Source organism: Fukomys damarensis, unplaced genomic scaffold (assembly GCF_012274545.1).
Source record: "Fukomys damarensis isolate Sample0158 unplaced genomic scaffold, DMR_v1.0_HiC HiC_scaffold_8, whole genome shotgun sequence".
NCBI classification, from domain to species: domain Eukaryota; kingdom Metazoa; phylum Chordata; class Mammalia; order Rodentia; family Bathyergidae; genus Fukomys; species Fukomys damarensis.
Genome location: NW_022900920.1, coordinates 32,391,995 through 32,404,877, shown reverse-complemented (window position 1 = coordinate 32,404,877; position 12,883 = coordinate 32,391,995). Strand labels below are relative to the sequence as shown.

The 12,883-nt window shown below is 40.0% G+C and overlaps 1 protein-coding gene across 4 annotated transcripts in view; it reads right to left on the bottom strand.

Annotated features, from left to right (window-relative positions):
* Armh3 (armadillo like helical domain containing 3) overlaps positions 1-12,430 on the bottom strand; it is a 164,297-nt gene extending 151,867 nt beyond the window's left edge. For 3 of the 4 annotated variants that reach the window (XM_010626395.3, XM_010626397.3, XM_010626398.3), the window contains exons 1-7: positions 12,323-12,430; positions 11,561-11,617; positions 11,302-11,448; positions 9,694-9,801; positions 5,625-5,717; positions 4,806-4,880; positions 4,053-4,139 (exon numbers count right to left, since the gene is read on the bottom strand). In XM_010626395.3, coding sequence (XP_010624697.1) covers positions 4,053-4,139; positions 4,806-4,880; positions 5,625-5,717; positions 9,694-9,801; positions 11,302-11,448; positions 11,561-11,617; positions 12,323-12,424 — 669 coding nt within the window. In that variant the 5' untranslated portion in view covers positions 12,425-12,430. The remainder of the gene's footprint in view (positions 1-4,052; positions 4,140-4,805; positions 4,881-5,624; positions 5,718-9,693; positions 9,802-11,301; positions 11,449-11,560; positions 11,618-12,322) is intronic. The other variant, XM_010626396.3, reaches the window with a different exon arrangement.
* Positions 12,431-12,883: the final 453 nt, after the last annotated feature.

Here is a 12,883-nt window from a genome sequence, read left to right as displayed (position 1 = left end):
TACTGTGTTGAGTTGGCATTGTACAGAAATGGATAGCCATATTGGTCTACAAATGTTAATTTTTTTTTATTTTTATTTTTTATTTTTTTTCCATGTATACAGGGATAACACATCGTACTAAATAGGTAAGGTTATATCTACATGAGTTTGATTAGAGAAACTAATAAAGTATTCTCTAAATAATGAAAAAAAGAATAAGATAAGACTATAAGAGCAAGAAGCAATTTAAATATGTTCAGGGACCATTTTCATCTCCAGAATTAAGGATTATCTTAATGTTACATCATTGCCTTTTCTCTTTTACTTTCCTTTTTAGTTTTATTTTAGGATTCCCTATTTTTAATGTTCATACAGAGATTTCTTTAACTGAAATACCGAATAGTTTCTTTGGTGTGAAAAACTATAATAGTACACAGGATCCTAATGAGATAATTAATAATGTGAAATAGGAAGTAAAGGGCTAAAGGTGTAGGGAAAGTGGGAAGGGTGGGGGAAAGGTAATAAGGGAGAGGAAAAAAAATATGAGAAACTGAAAAAATGGAAATAAAGTGTTTGTAAATGGGGAGGGGAGGAGGGGGTGAAGGGAGGGCAGGGACAAGGGGAAAAAATGAGAATCAAGACCTATTATGTAAAGGTACAGAATCCCAATGATGAATGTAACTGTATTGTATACCTAGAATGTACCAATAAACTCAATAAAAAGAAAAAAATCAATACCTTCCTGTACATGAATAACAATACCATGGACAGAGAAATTCGGTAAACAAATTATTTCACAATAGCATCAAAGAACATGAAACATCTAGGAATCAATCTAACAAAGGAAATAAAAGACCTTTACATGGAAAAATACAGTACTCTGAAAAAGGAGAATGAAGAGGATATCAAAAAATGGGAATATATGCATTGTTCTTGGATAGGAAAAACCAACATAGTGAAAATGGCCATACTTCCAAAACTGTTATACAGACTTAATGCAATCCTGATCAAAATACTAAAAGTATATCTCACACAACTAGAGAAAACAATCCTAAAATTCACTTGGAACCAGAAGAGACCAAGAATAGAAAAGGCAATTCTGGGCAACAAAGGTAAGGCAGAGCACATCACAATCCCTGATTTAAAATTATACTACAAACTGTGATAAAAACAGCACGGTGCTGGCAAAAAAACAGACCTGAGGATCAGTGGAACAGAACAGAAAATGCAGAAACCACACTAAACACACTTAGCCACCTTATTTTTGACAACAGAACCGAACACCTTCATTGGAAGAAAGATAGCCTTTTTAATAAATGGTGCTGGAGCCAGGCGTGGTGGTGCATGCCTGTAATCCCAGCACTCAGGAGGCTGACACAGGAGAATCACTATGAGTTTGAGACCAGCCTGGGCTACATAGTGAGTTCCAGGTCATTCTCAGCTACATAGTGAGACCCTGCTCAAAAAAAACCACACACACACACTAAAAAAATGGTGCTGGAAAAGTGGGCTTTCCATATGTCAAAGATTGAAACCAGAAGCCGGATGTGGTGGCACACGCCTGTAATCCCAGCACTGAAGAGGCTGAGGCAGGAGGATCGCTGTGAGTTCAAAATCAGCCTGGGCAGCACAGTGAGTTCCAGGTCAGTCTCAACTACTTAGTGAGACCCTGTCTCAAAAAAAAAAAAAAAAAAAACCTTGAAACTAGACCCATAACTTTCATTACGCACTAAATTCAAATCAAAATCAAGAAAGATTTAAATATTAAAACAGAAACACTAAATCTGCTGAAAGATAGAACAGGTAGAACTCTTAAACACATTGGTATAGGCAAAGACTAACCCCAACTGCACAGGAAATATCACAGAATCAAGAACTGGGATCTCATCTTATTAAAAAGCTTTTGCAGGCCAGGGATTCGGCTCAGTGGTTCTGCTGCCTGACTCGCAAGCACAAGGGCCCAAGTTCAATCCTTGGTAACCCCCCCAAAAAACAAAACTAAAAAGCTTTTGCATGGCAAAAGAAGTCACCAAAAGAGTGAAGACAGCCAGGGACTGAGCTCAGTGGTGCTGTACCTGCCTCACAAGCACAAGATCCTAAATTCAATCCCTGGTACCAAAAAAAAAAAAAAGGGAAGAAACAACCCACAGTGTGGGGGGAAAAATTTTACCAGCTGTTCTTCAGACAAAGGATTAATATCTAGAATATATAAAGAACCTAAAAAGATCAGACCACCCCCAAATTTAAAGACCCAATCCAAAAAATGGGCATCTGAAAGGACTAGACCTTCCTCAGATGAAGTAAAAATGGCAAATAAATATATGAAAAAATGTTCAACATCACTGGTCATCTGAGAGATGCAAATTAAAACAATGCTGAGATTCCATCTCACTCCAGAAAGTATGACTATTATCAATAAATCAACCAATAATAAATGCTGGTGGGGCTGTGGGGAAAAAGAAATCCTTCTCCACTGTTGGTGGGAGTGTAGACTGGTGTAACCACTGTGGAAATCAGTGTAAAGATTCCTCAAAAAACTAAAACTAGAGGTTCCATTTGACCCAGCTCTTCCCCTTCTTGGTATCTTGCCGAAAGAATTAAAAGCATCCTACCACAGCAATATATGCACACCCATGTTTATAGCAGCATGGTTTGTAGCTAAATCTTGGAAATAGCCCAAATGCTCATCAACCAATAAATGGATAAAGATTTGGCGTTTTTTTGATACAATGGAGTACTATACGCTGATATAAAGAAAGATGAGCTTGAGACATTTCTAGCTAAAGGATGCACCGAGACCATACTCTTAGTGAAATAAATCAGACACACGTTTCTCTGGTGTGAGAAACCAAAAGTGGAAATAAGGAATAAAATGTATACTAGATATTGGGAAATGGAAAGAAAGTGTTCAAATGAAAAGGGTAACAAGGGACGAGTGAGGCGGGGAAGAAGGAAGGGAGAAGAAAAAAGAGAATAGAAGGATAAAATAGAAACAAAACTTTTGTAAATAAGGAGGGGAAGAGGGGTCAAAGGGAGGGGAAGGGAATGGGAAAATAAAAGCAAGATAATCATGTACAGGTACAAATTCCCTAGGATGAACATTATCATTATGTATATCTAAAATGCACCAATAAATGTTTTGCTTAAAAAAATTAAAACTAAAAACATAAAATACTACATTGAGATATTTACCCATTTTATTAAGAAATTATACTACAGGATTCCTTTAAACTACCATATTCTCTACCCCATGTATTGGATTTAAGAGTTTTATTTACCAGACAGGGATGGAGTTGTGTGTCTGGGTCTGGGGTCCCACCTACTCAGGAGCTAAGGCAGTTGGCTTGCAAATTCAAGGTTGGCCTGCCCTACACAGCAAGATGCTATCTTTTTTTTTTTTGCAAGATGCTATCTTAAAATAAAATTGTTTTAGGGCTAGAGATTTAGCTCATTGCCGGGCATGATGGCGCAGGCCTGTAATCCCAGCACTAGGGAGGCTGAGGCAGGAGGATCGCTGTGAGTTCAAGACCAGCCTGGACTGCATAGTGAGTTCCAGGTCAGTCTCAACTACATAGTGAGACCCTGCCTCAAAAAAAAGAGAGAGAGAGAGAGAGAGAGAGAGAGAGAGAGAGATTTAGCTCATTGGCACCACACCTGCCTTACAAGCCCAAGGTCCTAAATTCAATCCCTGGTACCAGAAAAAAATAAAATAAAATAAATCGTTTTTTAAAGTAGTGGGGTACAACTCAGTGGTTGAATGCTTTTGCAGCATGCACAGAGGCCCTGAGTTCTACCCACAGTACCACAGGGAAGAAACTGATTTAGCAAAATTAATCACTATGCTGGACATGCTGGCACACGCCTGTAGTCCCAGCACTCAGGAGGCTGAGGCAGAAGGATCCATATGACTTTAAGGCCAGAATGGATTACACAGTGATAGTGTCTAAAAAAAATTAATCTTTATGCCATTTACCATGAACATGTCTTCTATGTTAGAGCAAAGTCCTTTAAGAATGGCCACGTGTAGGAAGATTACAGAAACATAACAAGTATCCATTAAGGGGCCCACTTACCTCATATTTTCTGTAGTTTACCAATAAAGCCAACAGGACAACAGTATCATACCCATGCTCTCTACGACTTAGGGGGTGGGAGAGTATCTGTAACAAGAACCAGAAATTCATAACTCCCCAGGGCTAACTCCTGGTTTGTGGGAAAACAGACCAACAAAATTTGAGATGAGCCAGGCATGGTAGTGAATGTCTGTAATCCCAGGCCTCTAGAAGGCTGAGGCAGAGAATCAAAACTTTGAGCCCAAGGGGGTGAAGGGAGGGCAGGGGAATGGGGAAAAAACAAGAACCAAGACACATCATGTAAAGGTACAAGATCCCAATGATGAATCTAATTGTACTGTATACCTAAAAAGTACCAATAAACTTAATGAAAAAAAATACACTAAAAAATTATTGGAAAGTAAAGAGTACAAAAAACTTGTATGTATATCTGTGCAACTATAACTGTGTATTTAATGTTTAACCTGTATTATGTCATTTAGATATTAAATGATTGAATGGAAAAAAAAAAAAGGTTGAGCCTAACCTTGGGTAACTTAGCAACTTAGAGAGAACCTGTCTCAAAATGAAAAAGGATGGGGATGTAGTTCAGTGTAAAGGCCCTGGGTTTTAATTCACCAGTACTACAAAGAAAGGAAGGAAGGAAAGAAAAAAAAGGAAGGGAGGGAGAGAGGGAAAAAGGGAGGGAGAGAGGGAGGGGATATGAAAAGACAGTCTACTCAAAAAACAAAGGTCACAAGAAAGTTGACCCACCTGTAAAATTGCTTCAAATATGCTGTTGATCATTACATACTCCAGGATAGTGTTCTGGCTGATATTGTCTGTCACCTGAATGTAACAGAAGGTTTTTTAAAGTCTCTACTGAGGTATTCTGATATATACCTACTTTAACATCTAAATGAAACACAAATGTCAAAACAGTCCATTTGATACTTACCTCACTGTTCACAAACACCCCCCAAAGCCACCAGAGTCACCACAGACACTATGAGGGCAAGCAATGAGCTAATGAAAACTTCCTACGTCTGTGAACTTCTCCTGTCATATTCTTACAAGCATCTGGTTCACAGCTTTTCAGAGTTCATTCCTCAAATGCACAGAAAAAGGTTTATGAATTCAAAAGTCCTCAAGAGGCAGCAGGAAAGGCAACGATCTGAAGTAAATGAACAACATCCCACCCTTTCCTTCCAGTAGGAAGTACAGGCCAGCCTCCAGGAATAAAATCAAAGTCAGAGTAAATAAACATATTCAGAATAACAAGAACCAGTTCAGGTGAGCTCCAATGAGAAGGAAAAATACGACAATCCCAAAGATGGTAGTTCTCCTGCTGTGGTCTTTCCACTGCGGTCAGCATCCCACAGCGCACAACCTGTGAGCTGGCTCCAAGGTCACTTTCAGGAGGCCAAAGGCCAAGCAACCAACTTCCTTCTGTACTGCAGTCACAGGGGTAATGGGATACACCAGTAAATGGGTTTTTTTTCTCTTTCCCCTTCTAACCTTGGGCTCAAGTATTCTAAAAACCTTGCCTCTGCTATTAGTTAATATTCTGACAAACAGAAATGGGTCACTTACAGTCACTAAGCAAAGAAGAAGTTTCAGACATAAACTCTTCAGACTTTCAGAACCTTCTGCACAAAGCAATGAATCCAAACTCTCCATCAAGTTCTGAGAAAGAGAATAATTAAACATTAAACCATACTGAACAACATCAACACCCCTTCTTGCCGGGCGTGGTGGTGCATGCCTGTAATCCCAGCACTCAGGAGGCAGGAGGATCCCTGTGAGTTCGAGACCAGCCCGGGCTACACAGTGAGTTCCAGGCCAGTCTGAACTACATAGTGAGACCCTGTCTCAAAAAACAACAACAAAAAAAAAAACACCCCTTTTTTGTCCAACTCTGGGTTACGTTACACAAGCTGATGTGAATAACACACAATGAAGCAACCACAGCATTCCTCTCTAGGCCTAAGCCTTTTAAGATTAAGGAGAAAGAAAACCTCAAACTAGGTATTTTGGGGAAAACACTTTGGTACAACTACACAGAACGATAAAGAATTCAGCCAAATGAATACCTGCAGCTTGCCATATATGAGATAGGACCTGATTTTTAGCTCAGTGGCACCATGCCTGCCTAGGAAGTGCAAAGTGCAGAGTTTGATCCCCAGCACTGGAAAAAAATTTTTTTAATTATAGAATGAGATAAATTGAAAAAGGGAAACCTAGTTGGATGTGGCAGCACTCTGGGAGGCTAAGGAAGGAGGGTTTACAAGTTCAAGCCCAACCTGGGCAATTTAGTGATTAATAAGGTTGTCTCAATAAAACACACACACACACAACTGTAGCTCAGTGTGAAGGCCTGGGGTTCAAACCCTTGTACCATACATACACACACACACACACACACACACACACACACACACTCAGAAGAAAAAATGTCAAGGGTAATTTTTGGGGGTTTTTGGCTTGGGGGACTTCAAGAAGACGGGTGCTCCCATTCTGAAGGGAAGCGACTGGGGAAGAAAAGAAGTAGGAGAAACAATGAATTCCATTTTGGACACGTCAAGAGGTGCTTATGTGCTGTGCAAGTGAAAACATAGAAACGCTTACAGAATACACAACTCCGAGGCTCAGGATGAGATGTTAAAGCTAAAGATAGTTAATAGTCATTGGCACATCAGCAGTAGTTAGAACTATGAGAGTAAAGGAACTGTCTGAGATTTTATCATACTGTATAAACGGACTGTAAGAGGCCAGAATTAAAATATGACAATAGGTACTAAATATTTTGGGTATTCATAGTTGTACATTAATAACTTCTTTTGGTAACATAAATACTGTAAGAATGCTTTGATATACTTTTCTTTTCATCAGTTGAGACCAGGTCTTGCATGGTTACTTTTTAGCCCGGCTGGCCCGAAACAAATAATCCTCCAGCCTCAGCCTCCTGAATACCTGGGCATGCAAGTCGGCCACTGGGATTACAGGTTCATGCCATCATGCCCAGCCAGGTTTTCTCTTGGGTACTTGGGATTGAACCTAGGGCCTTCAGATTGGGCTACATCCTCAACCCATTTTTCTTTTTCTTTTTTTTTTGAGATACGGTCTTCCTAAGGTCACCCAGGCTCACCATCCTCCTGCCTCAGCCTCTCAGAGTGATTGGATTACACAATGCCTGGTACCCAGCCAGACTTGTCATTTGTTTGTTTGCTGGTTGGTTGGTTGATTGGCTGGCTGGTTTTCTGAGACAGTGTCTCACTATGTAGTCCAGGCTAGCCTCAAACTCGCAGTGAGCCTCCTGACTGTCTCCTGAGTGCTGGGGCTGATTATAGGCATGTACGACCACACCTGGCTGATTTAAGTTAAATTTAGTGATAGGAGACTAGTTTAGTTCTTCAAAGTTCCTATGAGAATAAAATTCATTTAAGATAGTATCAAACACTGTAAACCACATCTGATAAGGGACTTATATCCAGAATATGTACAGAACTCTCACAACTCAACAGTAAGACAAACCAATCTAGAAATGGGCAAAGAATTTTAACAGACATTTCTCAAAAATTAAAAGGGGTAGGGGGTGGAGATTTAGCCCCATGGCACCACACCTGCCCCTCAAGCATAAGGTCCTGAGTTCAGTCTCCAGTACCAGAAAAAAAAAAAAGTATGGGAAAGACAGACAAAAATAAGTGTTAATGTGGTTTAGAAAACTTGGGACCATTATATATTACTGGTGAAATTATAAAAGGGAGTAAAAATGACATGACAGCTCCTCAAATATTAAATACATTTGTTTCAGTGTCTAGTGTGCTCATTGGTGGGGTTTGGAGATGTGACTGGGGCATGACACTCATCAGGGGGTCCCCTAATGACCACAGCTAAATTCGTAAGCCTGGTTTAGGAGGGCCACTGGCGGCGTAGCCCGGGAGGGTCTCCCTCCATCCTCCCTTGAATACTTTCTGCTTCTTGCCACTACTCCAGGAGCTGTTTCTCCCCTCTGCAATGCCTCCCTGCCTTGGGGCCAGTGGCTAAGGACTGAAATCTCTACAAACTGTGAGCCGAAATAAACAAAGGTATTGTATCTCAATGATGAGAAAGTAACTAAAACAACAGAGTTAATATATGACACAATGAGTTTACCCTTGCATGTAGACCAAGAGGACCAAAACCCCAGCCATTCAACACTTCACACACTCATGTTCAGAGAATCATTATTAAGACTCAAAATGTTGAAACAACCTAACACGTCGACCAAACAAGGAATGGATAAACAAAATGTGGTATAGCCATCCAATGGAACTTTACTTGGCAGTAAAAAGGAAATACTAATACAGTACATCACATAACATGGACAAACTCTGAAAGCATGTTAAGTAAACCCCAGAAACAAAAAAATCATATATATGATTCCACTTATACGAGGCACTCAGAATAGCTAAGTTCCTATAGACACAAAGCAAATTAGTACTTTCCAGGGTAGAGAAGAGATAATAGGAATAACTGCTAATTGGTACAGGTTTTATTTCAAAGGCAATGAAAATAGGTTCTGAAATTAGTAGTAGTGATGGCTGTTCACGTCTGAGAATATATTAAAAAGTACTAGAAAGTCAGGCATGATAGCCCTTGCCTATAATTGCAATACTCAGGATGCTGAGGCAGGAGGATCAAGAGTTCAAGGACAGGCTAGGATATATTGCAAGTTCAAGACCAGCCAGGACTATACAATAAGACCCTACCCCAAAATAAAAAGAACAATGCACTGGGTTGTTCTTTTTTTTTGGGACAGGGTCTCACTTTGTAGTTGAGACTGACCTGGAACTCGCAGTGATCCTCCTGCCTCAGTCTCCCAAGTTCTGGGATTACAGGCGTGTGCCACCATGCGCAGTTGCACTGTACATTTTAAGAGGGTAAAATGTACATGTGAATTATGAAATGTTATTAAAAAAAGATAATGCCAAACAACAAATATAAAAGTTCTATGCTGGTGTGGTGATATATGCCTATAGTTTCACCAACTTGGGAGGGTGAGGAGGATTGGATCACTTGAGCCCCTGAGTTTAAGACTAGTGTGGGTAACACAACAAGAATAAATCTCCAAAGAGAGGGAGAAGCACAATGTGGTGCTGCACTACTGTGAGGCCAACACACTGGGAAGATCATAATTCCAAGCCCAGCCTGGGCAGCTTAACAACTCAGTGAGACAGTGTCTCAAAAAAAAAAAAGGACTGGGGATGTAGCTGAGTTTAATCCCCAGGATTAAAGAATAAAATTCTAATAGGGTTGAGGATGTATTTTAGTGGTAGACTGCTTGTCTAATATGTGCAAAGCCCTTTGTTCAACCCCCAGCACCACAAAAAAAAAGTAATTCTTCTATATTAACTTGTTAGAGTTTAATGAATTTGGAAATGTTCACATGAATGTATACTCATACCACAAATAAACTGCTGAGTCTTCAACATGCAGGAAAAAGATACCTCAATTCAAATGTGAATTTAAAATTTTCCTTTATTAAGACAAACAAAATCTGTTAAATAAAAATATGCAAATTCAAGGCCAAATTCAATCATCTATCTACCAGTATCTGCATCCAAAAGGCACCAAGATGGCTCTCGGAACAGCCATGCACAGCAGTGCACTTCCACCTCACCTTCATGCACAGCTCTGCCTTGTCAAAGCCCATCAGCATGTTGATGATGTCAAACCCAGAAGTAGACTTATTCTTTTGATGGACTCCTCGAATAAGTGCACACAAGGTCTGCAGAGGTAAGAAAAAGAATTCTTAGCTAGCAAGGTGGCACATGCCTGTAATCCCAGCACTCCTGAGGAGGAGGAGGAGGACTGCAAGGAGTTCCATGCCAACCTGAACTATGTAGCAAGATCCCGATTCAAAACATCTAAACGAACAAACAAACACAAAATACTTCTTGATGGGATTGGTAGAGCTTTTATTTAAAATTAGCATGGAAGGGCCAGGGATTTAGCTAGGTGGTTCCACCACCTGCTTCACAAGTGCAAGGCCTCGAGTTTGATCCCCAGTACCAAAAAAAATAATAAAAATAAATTAGCATGGTGGCATACACTTGTAATCACAGAACTCTTGGGAGCCCAACCTAAGCAACTCAGTTGAGAGCCTGTCTCAAAAATCAAATATTTTTTTAAAAGGGGACATACATAGCTCAGTACAAAGGCCCCGAGAGCCATTCAATCCTCAGTGCCACAAGTAATAATAACAATTAATTTTCACATTTACACTGTAGTTTAACCATCTTAGTAATTATTTTTTAGTAATTATAACATGTAAGTCCCTAGATGATGATAACCAATTGCTTCAAATCTTAACCAGCTATTTCCCATCCCCATATACTACTTACTAGCTTTGAGAGCCTGAACACATTGACTTTCTCGTCTATAATACAGGAATGATAGTAATAGCATCCACTTTATAGAGATGTTATGAAAATACATGAATATCCTGAAGTACTTAGAACAGTCCCCATAACTTTATTAAAGTGCAACAACTATTAGCTATCATAATAATGTGCTGTTTAGGGGTCATCAAGTAACTTAAGATCAACTTACTTCCACCGAAATAAAATAGTATAGTATAGTATTCCTACTCTACAACTCAAAATACGGAATACATTGTGCCAAAGGTTAACAAAGCTATAGGGGCATCAACCCAACAGGTAATAATTATGCTGGACATTGTGATGCAGGCCTGTAATCCCAGCACCCTGGTAGGCTGAGGCAGCAGGAGGACCTCAAGCCCAGCCTGCGCAATTTAGCAAAATCCTGTCTCAAAGTAAACAATAAAAAAGGACTAGAAATGTAGCTTAGAACAAAGGCCCTGAGTTCAATCCCCAGCACACGCGCGCGCGCACACACACACACACACACACACACACACAAAAGATGAGAAATGAGAAATCTGTGCCAGGCACAGTGGCACATGCAGTGTAAGGTATCAAACCTAGGGCCTCACATATGCCTGGCCAAGTGCTCCACCACCGAGCTACATCCTCAGAACAAATAGTACTAGAAAGAAATACGAATAGACAAGATTACCACTATAAACATTAATTTGTTTTAAAAGGAAGATGGCTAAGCAAACATGACAAAAAAAAACTGATTAAAGAAAATTTTAAAAAGAAAGCCTCATACCTAAGGGCAAATCTATGTTCCTCAGATTCCAAAAGATGGGTTACAATTCCTTTTGTCCTGTTAACAAGACTTCCCCAGTCTCCCAGCCTTATACCTGCAATGCATTCACAACTCGAATTGGATGCTCCTCTCTCAGAGCCTGAATGCAGTGTTGAAATAAGCAATTAATATTGTCCTTGATCTTCATTAACTCCTCACCATCAAGAGATTCCAGCTTGCCTTCTAGGTACTCTAAATTCACCTGCCAATGAGACAATAGGGATCTGAGCACATTTTTAGTGTAGCATCTGAAACACAGCCTACACCTGACAATATTGTTACCAGGAAAACCCACAGGTACCACCAAGTCTTACCTTCATGAGGAAGAGCTCTTCCCAAAACCGAGGACTGCACTTACTGGGGTCTTCTGTCTGAAATCAGAAAATAACCATGTTGAACAATAAGAATATCATATACTGGGCCAGGGATGTAGCTCAGCAGCACAGTGCCTGCCTGGCAAGCACAAGGTTAAGTTTGATCCCAAGTACCCCCCTAAAAAAAATACTACATATAGTCAACTTTACCTTTCAAAATTAACTTTGAAAATGTTTGGTCATCTTAAACCATTGTAATGGAAAAGCGAACAATCTAGGGGGAAGGGGTTGTTCTTTAATGGAAGACATTGTGCATGGATATATATTTTTTTCCAGCATCAAAAGTTAAATAATGTGGCCAGGCATGGTGGCACACATCTGTAATCCCAGCACTTAGGAGGCTGGGGCAGGAGGATTGCCCCAAGTTTAAGCCAGACTGGATTACATAATGAATTTAAGGCCAGCACAAACTATATCGCAACCCTGTCTCAAAAAAGATATTCAGAAAAGACACTTCCTCAGATGTCCTCCCTCCTTTCAGCTGCTTCACCTAGTTCATGACCTCAACTGTAAAAACATCCTAACAGTCTATATTAATACAGGATCATCACCCTATTATGAGAGTTCACTATTGTCCCTGATCTTGCTTCCTCCTTCCCTCCCTCTCTTTGTCCTCCCCATTTTCCCTGTACAAACTCAAAGGAAGGAAGCAGACTTTTTGGACTAAGCAACCATGCAGTGTGAATGGGTTCCAAGCCTTACCATAAAGATTTCATCATACATCAGCACTACTTTTTCCTTTAGTGGTTTTTTGGAGGCTGAAGATTTCCGGAGCAAACCTCCCCGTTTTTCTACCTGGGCCATGGTTAGACAATCTGTGAAAAAATGGTCACATTTTAGGGCAATGAAAAGAAACTACAGAGCAGACACTGGTGGAAACAAGTCATTATTCATTCATCCAAACTCACGAATACACAACACCAAGACTGCAACCTAATGGAAATGTATCAGGCAGCATTAATGTGTAAGGAAACATAGGTTCATTGATCATAACACCACCACAGTGGAGGGTGGTGGTGGTGCAGGCTGACTGCAGGTGTGTAGAGGAAGGGCACTAGCAAACCTCACTGTACCTTCCTCTCACTTTTGCTGAGAACCTAAAATGGCTCTTAATAATATGAATTTTTTTTTTTTTTTTAAAGAAAGTCAGCCAGTACCAGGATGCTGAAGAGTCTAACTGAACTATTTCTCGCTGGGAAAAAAAAAAAGATAAACCACCATGCTATAGATCTTGTGCATCTGTCCAATACGTACTCTTTGGAC